The 17,775-nt window shown below is 34.7% G+C and overlaps 1 protein-coding gene across 1 annotated transcript; it reads right to left on the reverse strand.

Annotated features, from left to right (window-relative positions):
• Positions 1 to 1,119: 1,119 nt before the first annotated feature.
• Positions 1,120 to 9,926, reverse strand: LOC131645174 (ATP phosphoribosyltransferase 2, chloroplastic-like). Its single transcript, XM_058915835.1, has 11 exons — positions 9,603 to 9,926; positions 8,710 to 8,769; positions 6,949 to 7,062; positions 3,885 to 3,950; positions 3,677 to 3,784; positions 3,483 to 3,566; positions 2,445 to 2,546; positions 2,206 to 2,319; positions 2,035 to 2,115; positions 1,730 to 1,849; positions 1,120 to 1,513 (listed from the first exon to the last, which is right to left on the reverse strand). Exons 1-11 carry the CDS (start codon positions 9,798 to 9,800, stop codon positions 1,418 to 1,420), a joined length of 1,143 nt encoding a protein of 380 aa, XP_058771818.1. The 5' UTR covers positions 9,801 to 9,926; the 3' UTR covers positions 1,120 to 1,417.
• Positions 9,927 to 17,775: the final 7,849 nt, after the last annotated feature.

A 17,775-nucleotide genomic window follows, 5' to 3' on the forward strand; every position in this document is an offset into this window, starting at 1 on the left:
AATGTATTTACTTGGTAGGAAGTGGCATAAGTAAGGATAATAATAAGTGGTGAGGGTAATTTGATACTTTTTCTTATGAAGATGACTTAAGTCAAGAATACAAATAATAAAATTCAGTAAAAATCTCTTTTTCCTCTTTCTTTCTTACTGAACTCAAATCTCCCTCACCTACCATTTTCATTCAAACTTTAAACCTTCAATACCTTCTATCAAATCTACTTCAAATCATAAATTAATTGTTGAAAACCTTTCAATAGGAAAAATAATGAGATTTTCTGAGTTACTCATATTTTTCTCAATTTTAACCAAGTCATATAAAAAACATAAACTCTTAAATTTCATCTTCTTCAACTGCATGTGTTAGTTTCTATCAATTCTGAAGGTTATGACTTACTTCAAATCATGTGAGTTACTATATATTATATATTGAAGTTTTCTTTGAATAAAAACATTTACATTTTATACAAATTTTATTGGTCATTTCATATTTAAGTTTCTTCTATTATTCATACTTCACTTCAACAACTCTTTTTCTATTATTCATACTTCACTTCAACAATTCTACATCGCTCTTTTTCCTTCCAACTAGTGTCATCCTTTCTAGTCCTTGTCGTCCGCTCTTCCACCATACCTCACAATCATAATATCATTTTTTTTTTGTATAAATGTTATGTGATAATAACATCTTTTGTCTTTAAAAGAAATTGAAAATATTTTTTTCAAAACATAATTTTAGAAAAATAGTAGTATCAATGGATAACTATAAATATCTACAGATATCTTAAAACCCGCAAATTATCCGTTTAGCGGATATCCACACATATATAAGTATCATATTTATCCAACAAGACGGACACGGATATCATACTATCCGTCTTTATGGATATCCATTTACATCCCTACAACCAAACAACCAAAGATAAAATGAAGATTAGGTAAATTTGTTGCCCATGTATAGAATGAGATTCTCTGGTTCGGTTTGTTCATACACATATACCAAATCCAAGACAACAATTTAATTCGATCTACCACCTGAGAATCATCACCCTCTGCTTTAATTAATTAATTAATTAATGCTGGGCCTTCAACAGGTTTTTAATTTCGCATGCATCAAGACCATTTCAAAGAAGATACCAGCTCCTTTACGTAGCTGGTAACAAGTAAAATCAACTAAAAAGTTAAAAATTACAACACCATAGTTTAACTACCACGACAATGTTGAACCCACCCCCACTTATAACTCCAAGTATTATTACAGAGGGAATTAATTGAAGAAACTACTGGCTTGCTACAAAATTTTAAACATACAAACTGATGCAAAAGTAGGAATTCTTTCATTTCAGTTTCTACAGTTTTCTGCATTTCATATTATCTTTCTATGGTGGGGAAACAACAAAACAACTCCATAAATGCATGACTAAAGCCCAAGTTTAGAAAGGAGCTGACGCCATCTAGGAGTTTCTTCATCAAAAATATAGGTCAAGGGTGATACGAGAACTCCGCTGCCTCCGATCTGCATCATAGGAACACAGTCAATAGAAGATTGGTATGAGAACTATAGTTTTTTGATATGCGGTTCAAATAGAAAGCATGGTATTTAGCTAAAATGTAATGCCATATGAAATAGAAAGCATGGTATTTAGCTAAAATGTAATGCCATATGATAAAGCAGAAACTTTGAGAGGAGTACAAAAACTTTTACAGAGCTGACACTAGTTCAAAAACCCACCGCTCTCAATTGCTGTATAGACTTGTACAATGCCTTCTTGGGCACACATATGACTATGGCATAGTAGTCTGCTGCTACCTTTCCATCGCGCTTGCAGAAAACAGGACTTATAGTGGGCCCCTGCATATGGATCATTAAGGATACATCTTAAAATCAGGAGTGGTCAAAGAAAGATTATACTACTCACTATTACAATGCATAGTATAGATCAGATTTTGCAAGTGCGGAAAGCAAATACAGAAAGGTAGAAGATCCTCCCCCGAAATTAATTAGGGATGGGAAAAATGTTTCATCCCGTATCACACCTGCAGCCCAGCTAATGATGGTTGGCTCAGTATTCTCTCAGCCACTTCTTCTGCACTACTTCCTCTCATGTTTGCAGTAACCTGCCGAATCTAGCATTAGAAAAAGGAACAAAAAGAAAAGAAGAAACTGGAGTTTGGGGAGATGAGGAGTTGTAAATTCTATATATGCACCGTGAACTGCCCCATGGCCCTCAGATGTGCCTCCAATCTTTCAAGCATCTCATGAGTTGTTTCAAGTACTCCTGTTCGACTGATCAATGATTTCCTGCTTGCAACAAGAGCGGCCTGAAAAGTGTTCACTTGTTAGAGTGAAATCAAGTCTGACAAGGCACAGGAAGTAGCAGTTTCCTGGTGCGTTTAAAAAAAACAGATCATGCTAGTTAAGGTCATAAATTTTGACAATTGCCAACCTGGCTCTCCAAAACAGTTCCACCTTCAATTTCCTTCAAGTTATTTTCTTTCAATGTAGTTCCGCTACTTACAAGGTCCAAGATAGCGTCAGCAATCCCCATCTAAATAGAGCAAAGACAAACAACTATCTAAATGAATCAAAAAGATCAGGTCAAGCATAGGGTGGCAACAGCATCCATGAGATAGAGATGGTCGTGACGCAATTAATCATTTTTTTTTTTTAGGTGCAAAGACCAAAAAAACTGAAAAAATTATAATAGGGAAATATTTTATATGGAAAGAGAATATATTTTCTGCAAAACAAAAAATTCGTAATTTGCATCATGCGTCGACTAAAATCATATCTGAAATATACACAGCATAGATATTGCCATATATCACTAAGAACGGAGTTCAAATGACAACATGCCTTGGGATCGGAACCCAATTGTCAAATAATACTCAATATGGGTGGGAAGGGTAGGTCAACGGGCTTGAACTAGTTGATTTAAGGGTTAAAGGGAGTTGAAGGTTCAGGGTTCAAGTCCAGGCAAGAGTGAGTAACTACTAACAATTTGCCATTCCCCCTCCCCTAGCATAAAAGAGAAAAAAGAACTCAATACAATCAAGTTTAACAAATAAACCAGAAATTTGTAATTAGATCAAACTTCTCAATTCAACGGCATATTTGTTTTCCTTGAATCCAGAATATTAACTACTCTATGTATATTTAACCACAGAGTAATCAACCAGAGAGAATACATCTTCAGTTTTACAGTTTTTCATCCTATGAAATTTGAACATAATTGGTTTCAGTAATTAGACATAAAAAATTGTCATCATTGATCTTTGGGAATTGGGATCGCAGAAATTTTTTAACATGATTAGTGTATTAAGATATACACCAAAGAAAAAAAAAATTGCCATAAGAAAAACAGACAGAACTTTTCAACAACTATATTAGCCAAACCCCAGTAAATATCATTTGATAGTATAAGTCAAACTCATAGCAGAACAATCAAATATATGCTTCTAATAAAACAAACACTGTCTCTCACCGCAGGAGCAGCCTCGAGTGCTCCGTCAGCAGTTGAAAATGCAACATGCTTAATGCCGTTATCTTTCATAAATTTAGGACCCAACTGAACAGTAAAAAAGAAACTCAGATCAGACTTTTTCTTTTAAGAGGAAAACTGTAGAAACTGTAGCTCAGATAACACTAAGAAACATTAGTTGAATGTGAATCACATACATAAGTGAATCCAGTTGCAACTCGCAGAGGCTTTTCTTCTGTCCATTGAGGCATTTTTGCTAGTTCCTCTAGTGAATTTACATTTTCAAATATTCCATACTGAGGAATCTGAAACAACGGAGGTTACCTAAGAGAGTTAATTGAACAAAACAATAATATTGGTTGAAGTAGGATCTAGCAGTTTCACAAGCATGTAATTTTAACTTACTGCAATTGATAAACGGCAATCACCATAATCCAATGCCTCGTGGACAATGATAAGATCTTCACTCCCCTGAAAAGGATAATTGTTAAAAGATTTAAAAAATTGATCCTCGTGGATATCTGATAGAAAGTATCTATGTTAATAAATTTAGATGTCAACAAGTTTATTACACTGAAACACTGGAGTTCTGTATCAGAAACAGAGGACCCGCAATGTTACAAGATACCAAACCACAAACTAATTTAAAGTTAAGAAAAGGATGGGGTTGCAGTTACAAGGCGGTTCTCTTCCAAGAATTAGAGAGCTTGGTCTCTCCCTCCCAAAAACAAGTCCCAGAAAATCTGCCAAACCTACATTCCCTATTTATTTGAATTACAGACAGTTCAACCAACATAATTAAAATTACATACCGACAACATTAACTCAGCCCATTTGCCTATATCGTCTACTTATATTGTTTATTGATATGAGAGGATTGATCTGCAATTGCAGTTAAGCTTAGGGGAAAAGCAAAGTTCCAAGCTGGAAAATTGTGGATATAAGTTAGATAGACAACGTACAAAAAAGAAACACAAGTAGAACTGTCAACCAGTGCTAAAAGCACACCAAGTCATATAAAATTTTAACATGTGCAGAGACATTTTCCATGATCCTAGAGATGGATGCTTTAAAGAAGTAAGTTGATCTTGAAACATTTCAAATATTACGTATAAGACTAGCATCTCCAATTTTGGACTCATCAAAACTGGCAAAATAATTTTTTGCACGGATTATAAAAAGTCAATACTTACTGCTCTCAATAGGAATTGTCAGGGAACTATAATTCATGTTAGTTATACTAAATATAGGATAAGAATTTTTAGTTTATACGTTGGCAGATATGGGATATGCTATTCTTACTTCTGATAGGACTTTGGATATGGGACTAAGCCCAACACTTAAGCTGAGCAGGGTAGTAACTGAAGTGGCATTAAAGCCCACTCAATTTTGTTAATGAATGGGAATATGAGGGCAGCAAGAGGAGTGAGAGAATCATTCAAGTTGATTGTTGATGGTCTGTTAGGAGAGTAGTCTCTCTCTGGTAGGAGCTTAGCTCTGGGATAGGAATCTTAAGCCCCTGTATATTTTGAAAATATTTTGTTTTCATTTCATGAATTTTATGTTTATTTTAACTTGTTAATAAGGAGATTGAGACACTTAAAAGAAACGATTGTGATGGAGAGAAGATGAAATGCTAGCTTGGGATGATGCATTTTTGGAAATAATGAAAACAAGTTTTTGGCATTTTCATTGTTTCTGAAAAATCCACACAATGGTTCGTTCCAATAGTCTAGTATCTCCTCATTAACAAGTTAAAGTTAACATATATTTTAAGAAATGAAAATAGAAAATATTTTCACAAAGTAATAGGGACCTTACATTTTGCCTATCATTTATGAGCTCAACTATTTCATAAATAATATACAGTTTACTCTCATCATTTTTGAATTTACGGGTTCTATCAATGGTCCAAACTTCCAGATTATTGAGAGGAGCTGATGAAGTCGCCATCTCACTCATGACACTGGAGATGTTTGAACATTTGAATGCATAGGAAGTGAGAATCACATAGCGAGGACTCCCAGCAAAAAAATGCGGAGGAGTTCTGTCAAATCAGGATGACAGAGTTTGCGAAACTGCAAGATCTTCTATCATCTGAGGGTGCTCATTCTTTCTTACTTTTGAATATTCAGTTCCAAATCTAAGATGGTGATGAAGATGAACCAAGTAAATCCAGAGGGCTCAAACTCTCAGAACAAGTATCTTAACAAAAAAATGGTAGTGTTTGGTGCGTGCGTCGCAACAGCAGTGTTAGAGAAGAATGTAGGGGAAACCAAGGGTAGCGAGCTTAAGGGTCGAGTAGATGACATCTTTTTCTTAGCAACTGAAGCAGAGTGAGTAGATGCAGAAACAACCACAATCGATGGTGGCGGCGGCAACCCTCCATACAGGTATAGCAAGAAGCAAAACAGTGATAGAATTTGAGGCCTGCGTTGAACTGTAAAAGTCAGAAAAGATGGAAGTATTTGGCATGGCGGTGGAGAGAGAATGTGCATAGATTTGGCTTGGGACCTTCACTGAAACCTTTGGACGTCGGTCAACCTGCGACTTCAATACAGTGGTGGGAGTAAATGGAAACAATATGCCATAAATGTTTTCAGATATGGGAGAGGGTTAAATTCCAAAAGCAAAAGTTGTGGAATCAATTAGCTTTTACTGCAGAAAACTGCCTGTCACTAAAGAGGCAATAGTGTCAAACAATGCAAGGCTCACATTACATCTAATGGAAAAAAGTAGGGGTGGCAAAAAGGCTGGACGGCCCGTTTTGCCTGACATTTTTTGCAAAATGGGCTGGGCCTGCAAAAGCCCATCCCATCCCGTTTTTTGGGATGGCGCGTGCCTAAACAGGTGGCATGGATTTTTGCCACTTTTAGGCTTTAGGAGAGGCAGGGCCCGGCAGGCCCACCCCAGTCCCATTTTTTAGCGGGCCAAGCCAAGGTTTCTGGCCTGCTCGTCTACTTTGCCCGGCCTGGACTGCTCCATTTTTTTGCAGGCTTTGGCAGGCCGGGCATATCCGTTTACCACCCCTAGAGTCAAACAGATAAAAGGTTGAAAGAGGATATGATATTGCTGCTACTGTGGCAGCAAAGAAGACTGAAGAAATGGAAAAGAGATGCTGATCTGTCATCTCCAAAGAAATTGAAGGGATCAGATGAGTAGAGTAGAAGGCGTGTTTTTCAAATTTTAACTTTAAGAAAATGATGGTATTAAACATTGTCAATGATTTTCCTTTGCAAAGTAATTTTGTATCATTAACCACATATAGTATAGACTAAGTAACCGGAAAAAGCAATCACAAAAATTGAGAAGGGTAGTTGCTGCAAAACTATAAAACAGAATGTAAATTACATATAGTCATTGGCATTTGGTCGGTGGAAAGTGAGATGCCTTACTTGCATAACTAAAAGAAACAAATTAATAGAAACTTCCCCAAAAGATAATAAACAAATTTCACAGATATGCTCACCTGGCCAAACTCACTGACTATATCGAGTCCCACAATACCAAGGTCAAGATCACCGGATAACAATTTTCTTACAACGTCTTTTGGCCTCTGGAACCAGACTTCCAAGTTGGAAAGCTGTAATGTATGAAAAATCACTTGTTATCCTTTAGAAGAGCTAGGAGGAGATGTCACCTTACTCGAGATAAACAATATTCACTTTAAAGTGTTTAGTGAGTAATATCAACAGTTGGTAAACAAATTTGTGGTTAATAATTTTGTATTGTGCATGCGGCAAACAAATCATGGGTGTGTTGAAATGTTAATCTTTGATTTTCTCACATTACTAGATACTCACTTTAGAGAAGTCAAAGCCAGCAAACACGTATAAATAATAACATAACGGGTTTCTTCTACCGAAACGGATTCAAATAGCAAGACAAGAAGTGGCATGGTGGGCATCAAAAGCGACTTCCAAACTCAGTAACTTAAACTAGCAACTACAAAAATGTGGGTAACAACACATACATAGGGTTGATTTGTAAATCATATTTGGGGTTGAACAGTGAAATACACAATGTAAATTAATGTTGGTAAAACATGAAGTAATGGAGTTCAAAACTAGATTTGCACATGGATCGATTGCATACATAACCAATCCACAGTCCTTTATCACTGGATACTATAACCAATCAGCACAAGTACCTAGAGTAATTAGTCAGTAATCATGATATAAAAACTTATCTAACCAAATCTACTAACTATATATTTATTATTCTACTAACTATGAAGTGAAGTAACTAACTGACAATATAACCAATTAACAGCAAGCTAAGCAACTCTAACTGGATGTAAACCTGTAACATTAGAAATCATGTAATTCAAAAGAAACTAACCAGCTCTAACTGGATCTAATCATGTAACAACAAGTAATTACAAAGATTGGTACATTTTTTTAAGGTTTTGGAACAAGGAATAGTGCTAATTTCAGAAAAGAAGTAAAAAAACAGTCCTTATGTTGTAATTATGCTATTAAAATCATGACAATTTGGTATTGTTAACTTTCCTATTTTAAATTTCTTGAGAAAAAGGTGTGAGAAAAATTTAGAAGGGAGTCGGCTTATTCTAATAGACTATTGAAAGTGTGGTTTTCAAATGGATTGCAATCACTATTGCAGTCTCAGTATAAGGGCATTATAGCATTCAACTGCAAGATAGACTGTTACAGTGACAGTGACGGCAGTTGAAAACTTCTTGACGTAGCTAACAATCAAGTCGAAGCAATAGTAGAAGCACATATTCTCTAAAACCAACCAACTACCTATAATCATTATTAATATAATGTAACAGAAATTAAATTTGAGCTTAATTAAACCATCCCAAAAAAGGCTATCTTAATGTATAAAAAAACATCTAAAAACTCAAAACAGAAGACTAACAAGAAATGTAGAAAGAAGAAAAGCAAGCAGAGACACCAATTAACAACAGCAAGCATAGTGTGAACACTATGTAAAATCATTTTTCAATAGCAAAAACATTAAACTCTTGCATCAAACATAAAGGAGTAGAGAATAAAAACAATGGGGACATCTGAAAATCAATTATGTTTTTGGTCATGGATATAACAAATCCAAGATTAGAGCCTGTTGAAAAATTATACATACTTATCCAGAATTTATAAACCGGATTTGGATATGGGTATCCAGCTTAATCACTTAAAATTCGCACTATATTCAAAACTAATGAGTATTGCAAAATGAAGATAAAAAAGAAAAGGCATCTTACCTGAGGAATCTGTGCAACGTACTGGCGAGGATTAACCTGCTTCACTGACAATTGACAATCCTTCAAGAGCAAAGGAGCTGAAGTTAGTAACAGAGAGATAGGGTATGTTTGGTAAGCACTCAAAATTAGCTTATAGCTGATATCTCATAAGCTTATAGCATATAGCGTTTTTCTATTAAGCTATTTCAAGTAGCTTATACTTATCATTCTTTCTCTCAATATTACTCTATCATCTTAATTAAAAACTTGAATAATCAATCATATTTTTTCTATATCATTGCATATATATAACCAAGATTTAAAAAATAAAAAAATCTGCAACCGCGAAAACGGCGGCGACAAAACGGTACTGGCAGGCTATTATGTCAAAGAACAAATTATACTTAATTCACACCGCGACGACCGAGATCATTGTTGCAACACCTGTGCCGACCGAAATCGCAAAAGTTTTTACGTGACCCCAACCGCGAAAACGGCTGCGACAAAACGGCATTGGCAGGTTATTATGTCAAAGAACAAATTGTACTTAATTCACACACCGCGGCGACCAAAATCATTGTTGCAACACCTATGCCAACCGAAATCACAAAAGTTTTTACGTGACCGCATCACGGCCGTTATTTAAAACCTTGTATATAACTAGCTTAATAGGTAATTTCAACAAACACTTCATATTCAATCTTCAATCCGTTAGCTTATTCAAGTTAACATCGATAAGTTCAACAACAATCAACAATCCTTCAAGAACAAAGGTTCCGAAGTTACTTAGAGTTTGTTAGAGTTAGTTACATAGAGATAGAGTGAAATTACACTATTAGTGAAGATAGAGTGCGAAATTACAGATGCAGAAATCAGTAACTGAATTTTAGAGGAGTTATGAAAGAAATCAGAACCTTGAGAAGTTCGAGTGTGTCAGAAGCCATTCGACCTTTGCTCGGCAAACCGAGACGGATCTCTTGCCGGGAGGAGACTGTGCCGCCAGGGTTGCCGTTAAGGACTTGAGGTTCGGAAATTGAGGCGGAGGCGTAGCAGCAATGAGTTCCGGATTTGACGTAAAGAGGGAAACGAATCGGACTCATCATCGTCAACATTGCTACTTCACCGGTTACCGCCGAATTCCTTGGCCGTTTCTGTGAACAATTGTAGTCACTGTACAATGTATACTAGTACTATCTGAATTGTGAAGTGATGATGAGTGCAAAAATGATGACACGTGATAAATGGGTTATGGGGGGTTATTTTATCTTTTAGTCCTTTTGATGAATGGGCTTTAACAATTGTAGATTTACAAATAGTACCCTGAGAGATGCTCTCAACTTCAAAACGTATATTCGCTCTTTCTCAAAGTTCTATGGGAACTGGGAAGTAACATTTTGAACTCAAGGTAGTTTGCATTTGATTTGTTAAAAAAATTAAAGATTTGACAAAAATAAATTTATGTCTAATTTGGATAATTTATTGCTGCAATCTCTTTAAACTCTTACTAGTATCTCTTTCTTTCTACAATTTATATTATTATTTTACATTTTGATATTCGAATATTAACGCAAATTGTTTCTTAAGTAACAAAATCTTAAAATAATCACGAATTTTTATTATAACAATTCACCATCCCTCTTGTATTTGAAATTATTTGTGCAAAATATGGGAGATACTGAGTTTATTTATTGTTATCAAATATGTTCGGATATTAAAAAAATATAATATTGATATATAAGAGTGGCACGTTTTATGTCTTGTGTTCAATATAAATATAAAGGTAAAAGGGTGATTATAAACATGATTAGGGGTGGGAATAGGTCAGGCCGGCCTACAGGGGCCTATAGCCTAGCCTACTTAAGGCCAGGCCAGGCCAGGCCTATTTGATAAAAAGGTCAGGCTCGAGCTTTTTTAAAAGCCTATTTAATAAAATAGGTCAGGCCTAGGCTATTAAAAAAGCATATAAAGCCTTCTAGGTCGGCCTATATTTTCATATATATATATATATATATATATATATATATATATATATATATATATATATATATATATATATATATATATATATATATATATATATATATATATATATATATATATATATATATATATATATATATATATATATATATATTAAAATTAGTCTAAATAGGTTGGTCTATATATGCATATATATTAAAAAAAGTGTTAAATGGATTGGTATATATATGCATACATATTAGAAAAAATGCTAAATAGGCCGGTATAAATGTTCATATATATACGAACTATAAGGCATCTTAAGTAATATGACTTAATTGAAAATATTAATAAGAAATAGGCTTTTAAATAGGCTTTCAGGTCAGGCCAGGCTTTTAAAAAGGCCAGACCAGACTGAAAAAACGAGCCTATAGTCGGCCATAGGCCAGGCTCAGGCCTTGTATGTTTATCGTAGGCCAGGCCCAGGCCTTATAAAGCCTAGCCTAGCCTAGCCTATTCCCACCCATAAACATGATAATATCATGTTAGATCAAACGACGTTCTCGTTAATCGAATAACAATTATATGTTATTAGATACTATTCATTATTTATAATATTAAATATGTAATATAATATTATTGTCAACGTTACGAGAACCTACGTAATGAGACGCATAAAAAATTGATAGTGTAATAGAGGATTTAATTAAATGATATGTAATTTAATTACATGTTAATATTATTTAAATTATTCAATATATTAATACATATAATTTATTTGATTAAATATAATTTAATTAAATAAATATGAGTTAATAATTAAAAACTAATAATTAAATGTAAATGAGATTGAGTTTATTTTAGAAAAGTATAAAATAAATGCATTAAGGTGATAATAGTTTTCTATACATAACAGAAATTTTTTCTTGCGATCATAATTGTCAATTTTCTCATAAAAACGACTAATATTGTGTTCCACTTTGTACTTGTGTGAACTTCGTAGATACAATGGTATCTTTCATATTTGTGATCAAAGGTAATTGTCGCTTCAAGAGGTATTCATCTTGATTTGATAATTGTTTTGTGATGAATAGTTTAATCAAAATTCATGCAACTGTATTATTTCACTAAGAAAGTCATTTTTTTTAAAATAAAAAAAAAAATCTCTTTTAAATCTTTTCACTAGTAATATAGACATTAATTCTTTAAATCATTAATTCGAAAATAATTTAGACATATTAATATTTATATGATATGGTGATATAATTAAAATAATATGTCTTTGTTTGATTAAAATATGTTTTAATCATAAATAATTGAATTGATTCGATATTTTTTTATGATTTTGAACATTTATGTCGTACAATAACAATATAGTATCATTATGCCTATGTAACATTTAGATTCATGATTGTTAGAAAATGTTATCGCCGTAATTCACATATGTTGTTTGTAGATTGTAGTCGGGGGTAGATGATCTGCTGTCGCGCGCGGGTCAAAAACGAGTATTTTGTAAAATGTAGTACAGCGACAATGGCTCGAGTCGTATCGCAAGGATTCTTGATTTTATTAACTAAAAGCAAAGTCGACATTGGGGGGGTTGGTTTGGGTTCGATTTAGGAAAAAGCGCTTAAAAAAAGTGATTCTGAAAATAAGTGATTAAAACAGGTTAATCTGCCGGTCCGATATCCAACTTATCATCGGTCAATATAATTCCAGTCCCTAAATGATTTCAATTCCTATTCGATTGTAATGTCGTATTAACAAGCGCAATTCATACTACAAGATTGTAAATTCCTAATGTCCGGATTTAGCAAACGGATAAAAGTATTGTGAATTAAGCAAACACAATTGCGCGGATAAAGCAAACGCGATTAAATTATAGGAAGAACAATCATCGAATCAAATCAATATATATTCTATGGAACTTGAATTAAGCAAACAAGACACAGAGCACGATATTGAAAGGAATGAATAATTTAATTGGAATTGATAAAAAAACCTCAAAGTATTTGGAACTCGACTCCGGCAGATTTCACCTTCGGATTAGTTCTCCATTACACGATCGTACAAAAGCTTCAATATTTTCGTGAATAGTTGATAAGTGCCAAAATGTTGTTATTTTGAGTTTATAATTGTGGCACTTATCGATTCTATTCATTCTAATTTTGTAATAAAATCCCCACTTTTGTGTATATATTCACATTATTTAGTTTTTATATGTTTTATATACCGTTTAATAGTTTTTCCTTTGTTTTTATAGGTATTCATGCTTATTGGAGCCTCGAGGAATAAAGTGTCGAAGGCACGGCTCCGATTGCGCGATTTTGGATCAAATAAGCAAGTTTTGTGCAGAGAGCGCCGCTGAGCGGCGTGTAAGCGCGCTTTCCAGGGGCGAACCAAATTTTTCTGGTCGCTAAGCGGTGACTCTGTCCGCTAAGCGGAGGCCTGTTTACTGTTCTTGATATTTTTGTAATACGTGTAGTCCGCTAAGCGAGATTTGGCCGCTAAGCGGCCGTAGCAGAAATTATGTTTATATTCTTTCATTTGAACCATTTTAGGGTTATGGTTTTGGAGAGTTTTTGGTTCCAACTCCATCATTTTCATTCTTAGATCAAGATTAGCTTAGAAAACAACACCGGGTCATGCACTTGGAAGATCGGAGGTGGATTTCTCATCAACCGGAGCTGACAACCCGCGAGATGTTTGGTTTATCTCTTCTATTCTTTGTGTATTTCTTTTGTGTTGGGTTTGTTTGTATATTTACTTGAATCTTATGTATATTTACCGATTATAATGTTATGTTTAACTTGTTTTACAAATCTATGTTGATATTATCCTGGATTTTTGCTCTATGCTGGGGATTTGGGTTGCTTTAGAGATAAACTTCTTGAATCCTTATCTAGGATGATAATCTGTTGGTTCTGAACTCTAGAGATAGATTTAGAGCTAACATTCACTGTGGGTATCTGTACTTAATGCTTTCGTGTTTGAGCGGCGCGCGAGAGATCGCCGACGCGAGAACACGGATGTTCTCGTGACTTTGCATTAGAGATAACCTTAGTTGTGAGATGATCTCGTTTGTGCTCCAGAGATGGACGCTTATGTGAGAGATACGTGATAACATAGATGAGTATCGTAGGTTGAGTATAACGGGTTGGTAAGTGTATGTTTGTGAAGAGTGAATATATTTACATTCCTGATAGGTTATTTCTCTTCTAAGAATGTGTTTATTCTTTTCCTGTCTATATCTTTGTTTACTTTTTACTCATTAAAACCAAAGCTCGAAACCGTAGAAACTGTTGAATGGCATATCTCCATCTCTGAGGACGATAATTCCCGGATCAATATTTCCAAAATCTTTCTTTTGTTGCTTGCCCTATACTGCATTCAACAAAATGGCGCCGTTGCCGGGGATGGCTTGATTGCATCGCAATAGTTTTAGTGGTTTTGAGCTTTGTATATATCGTATATATTGTATAGTTTCACTTGTATATATACTTACTTGTACATGCTTACTTGTTTATGTTCACCATATAGTTTTACTTGTATATGTTACATACAAGTATACTTTTGTTGGTGAATGTTGGTGAAACATGTTGATCTCGGATGATCTCTTTAATAACAAATCTTCACTTTTCAACTTGTGAATCCAACATTCACCAACTTTACCTTTTTGTATGATAATAGTTGTTTGTGTTTCATACTTGTGCATATGTGTTTGTTTATGTATTTGGTTGTATATTTTTGTTTTTATGTTCGTTTAATTGTTTTATATATTTGTACTCGTAACGTTTGTTGAGTGTTTGGTTAGGACACTTTCTTTAGGCTTGTGCGGTGAGATGTCACCATGGCATGACGAGAGGAGGCTACTTTCCAAACACTGAAACAATAAAGGCGTCGAGCTAACGACGTAAAACAAGCGCTTGTTGGGAGGCACCCCAACGGTTGTAAATTTTGTTTATTTTTATGTTTAAGAGGAATTTAGGTGAAGTGGAAGAAAATTTGAACAGCTGGTGCAGTTCTGATTTTTCTGGTTTTTCTGTCATCCGCTAAGCGAGCCTAGCTCCGCTAAGCGATGACAGTAAAATTTTGTTTTTCTGCTCTGTACCAGTGGGGTTCCCATTACACTTGGTTCACTCATTTTTTCCCACTTTCACCAAGGCTAATTAGTAGTATATATTAGTTTTCTTTTTCTAATTCTTTTATTGGTTGTTTGTACTTGAATTTTGTCGGTGATTTGAAGATTTTTGAGGTGATTTTCCAAAGCTTGAGTGTTTCAACTTGCGGATGTATGGTAGGATATTATTTTTGAAGTTGTATCATTCAAGGTACTCATTTATCGCTTTCTATAGCATAACATGTTTAGGAAACTTTTCATTTGTACAATTACCATACCATTCATTCTTTTGCATTACTTGCTTGTTGATTGAATCACTTTAGTTCCCAAACCATAAATGTGAGGAAGCTTTCCATTGTTTACATATGCTGGAGGCCACAATCTTTGTTTTAACTGGATTTTATTATGCTTAATCTTTTGTTTATGTTGATTTTATAAAAGCATGAAAAGGATCAAGGCATTTTGTTTCATTTTGAGCACAACCACCAAAACCAAATAGTCAATTCACCTCGTGAGTGTGTGATCATTTGTTAACCCTTTTGAGCCTTTTTGTCGATGTCCATGTTGTTTTTGCTAAATGCTTATCTTTGAGTGTTTAGTTCTCATTTTTGCATGGATGATTGATTCTTTGTTTTCTTGAACCCTCAACCATGATTTTTGGTATGAATTTTTACCTTGCCTTAGAAAGTAGGGAGTATTCACATGATGGTGTGGTTGAATTCAAGTTGTGGAGAGAAATGGTTGCTACTTATTTGGTTGTTGCTATGAGGTTGAAAAGAAAGAAAAAGAAAAAAAAAGTGAAAAGAAAAGAAAGAAAAAGAAAAAAAGTGAAAAAGTTTTGAAAAACAAAAAGAAAAAAGAAAAGAATAATTATGCTAATAAGTATTGTGATTGGTTTGAGAAACTTGTGGTTAAGGAAGAAGTTTAATCGAGATTTTGTTGCGTGAAACTTTGGTGGATTGATCACTCCCTTAGGTTTAGGCAAGTTTTTGTTTCGATTAGCCTTAGGACTTATCCCTTGTTTGTTAACCAAGCCACATTACAACCTTGAAAAGTCCTTGTGATTCTTGCTTTTGTATCTTCAATGTGATTTTTGGATGAATGCATAATTTAATCTTTTGTTTGCAAGATTGTTGGTTGAGTGTTAAAAGTCCTTCACCTTTGTGTGTTCTTCATCCATTGATGAATTTTTGCTAGGTGTGATTCATGATGTGAGCATGTATTGTGTTAGAATGTTTTGTATGCTTTTTGTGCTTAGGATTCGTTTCATTTACATGTTGTCGTTGTAGTATAGTGGTAAGTATTTACTTTGTTTATACGTTTTTGTATTGAACCATACATTTGTTTTTGGTTTTTCTAAACTTGTTGATTCACAATTCTTTGGTTTATTACTTTTGATTCTTTGATTTATTTGACATTGTTTGAGGACAAACAAAGTCTTAAGTTGGAGAGAGTTTGATAAGTGCCAAAATGTTGTTATTTTGAGTTTATAATTGTGGCACTTATCGATTCTATTCATTCTGATTTTGTAATAAAATCCCCACTTTTGTGTATATATTCACATTATTTAGTTTTTATATGTTTTATATACCGTTTAATAGTTTTTCCTTTGTTTTTATAGGTATTCATGCTTATTGGAGCCTCGAGGAATAAAGTGTCGAAGGCACGGCTCCGATTGCGCGATTTTGGATCAAATAAGCAAGTTTTGTGCAGAGAGCGCCGCTGAGCGGCGTGTAAGCGCGCTTTCCAGGGGCGAACCAAATTTTTCTGGCCGCTAAGCGGTGACTCTGGCCGCTAAGCGGAGGCCTGTTTACTGTTCTTGATATTTTTGTAATACGTGTAGTCCGCTAAGCGAGATTTGGCCGCTAAGCGGCCGTAGCAGAAATTATGTTTATATTCTTTCATTTGAACCATTTTAGGGTTATGGTTTTGGAGAGTTTTTGGTTCCAACTCCATCATTTTCATTCTTAGATCAAGATTAGCTTAGAAAACAACACCGGGTCATGCACTTGGAAGATCGGAGGTGGATTTCTCATCAACCGGAGCTGACAACCCGCGAGATGTTTGGTTTATCTCTTCTATTCTTTGTGTATTTCTTTTGTGTTGGGTTTGTTTGTATATTTACTTGAATCTTATGTATATTTACCGATTATAATGTTATGTTTAACTTGTTTTACAAATCTGTGTTGATATTATCCTGGATTTTTGCTCTATGCTGGGGATTTGGGTTGCTTTAGAGATAAACTTCTTGAATCCTTATCTAAGATGATAATCTGTTGGTTCTGAACTCTAGAGATAGATTTAGAGCTAACATTCACTGTGGGTATCTGTACTTAATGCTTTCGTGTTTGAGCGGCGCGCGAGATATCGCCGACGCGAGAACACGGATGTTCTCGTGACTTTGCATTAGAGATAACCTTAGTTGTGAGATGATCTCGTTTGTGCTCCAGAGATGGACGCTTATGTGAGAGATACGTGATAACATAGACGAGTATCGTAGGTTGAGTATAACGGGTTGGTAAGTGTATGTTTGTGAAGAGTGAATATATTTACATTCCTGATAGGTTATTTCTCTTCTAAGAATGTGTTTATTCTTTTCCTGTCTATATCTTTGTTTACTTTTTGCTCATTAAAACCAAAGCCCGAAACCGTAGAAACTGTTGAATGGCATATTTCCATCTCTGAGGACGATAATTCCCGGATCAATATTTCCAAAATCTTTCTTTTGTTGCTTGCCCTATACTGCATTCAACAATAGTGAATGAATGAACAGTAACCGCGGCTGCCTAACCTAAGTCAAAACCACAACCCGTTTTACAATCCAACTGGGTCAAACATACGACCCAGGCCCAAAACCAATTGACCTGAAACTTAACTAAAACTAGTGCTGCAACTTCAACGAATATTCTGGCCCTTCTACAGTCCGATTTTGACTTCGACTCCAACATACGAATTGTAGCTCTTTCTCTTAGCTTTCCGGAGATTATTAGAACGCCTCAATCGGACTC

The sequence above is a fragment of the Vicia villosa genome, linkage group LG1 (assembly GCF_029867415.1).
Source record: "Vicia villosa cultivar HV-30 ecotype Madison, WI linkage group LG1, Vvil1.0, whole genome shotgun sequence".
In the NCBI taxonomy this organism is placed as follows: Eukaryota; Viridiplantae; Streptophyta; class Magnoliopsida; order Fabales; family Fabaceae; genus Vicia; species Vicia villosa.

Bases quoted from the DNA above. Each gene is read 5' to 3' on its own strand.
- LOC131645174 (XM_058915835.1), bottom strand. From the start codon at position 9,800: ATGTTGACGATGATGAGTCCGATTCGTTTCCCTCTTTACGTCAAATCC. The intron at 8,770-9,602 runs GTTCTGATTTCT...TTGCTCTTGAAG, and splicing joins ACACACTCGAACTTCTCAAG to GATTGTCAATTGTCAGTGAA. The intron at 3,567-3,676 runs GTATGTGATTCA...TTTACTGTTCAG, and splicing joins TTGCAACTGGATTCACTTAT to TTGGGTCCTAAATTTATGAA.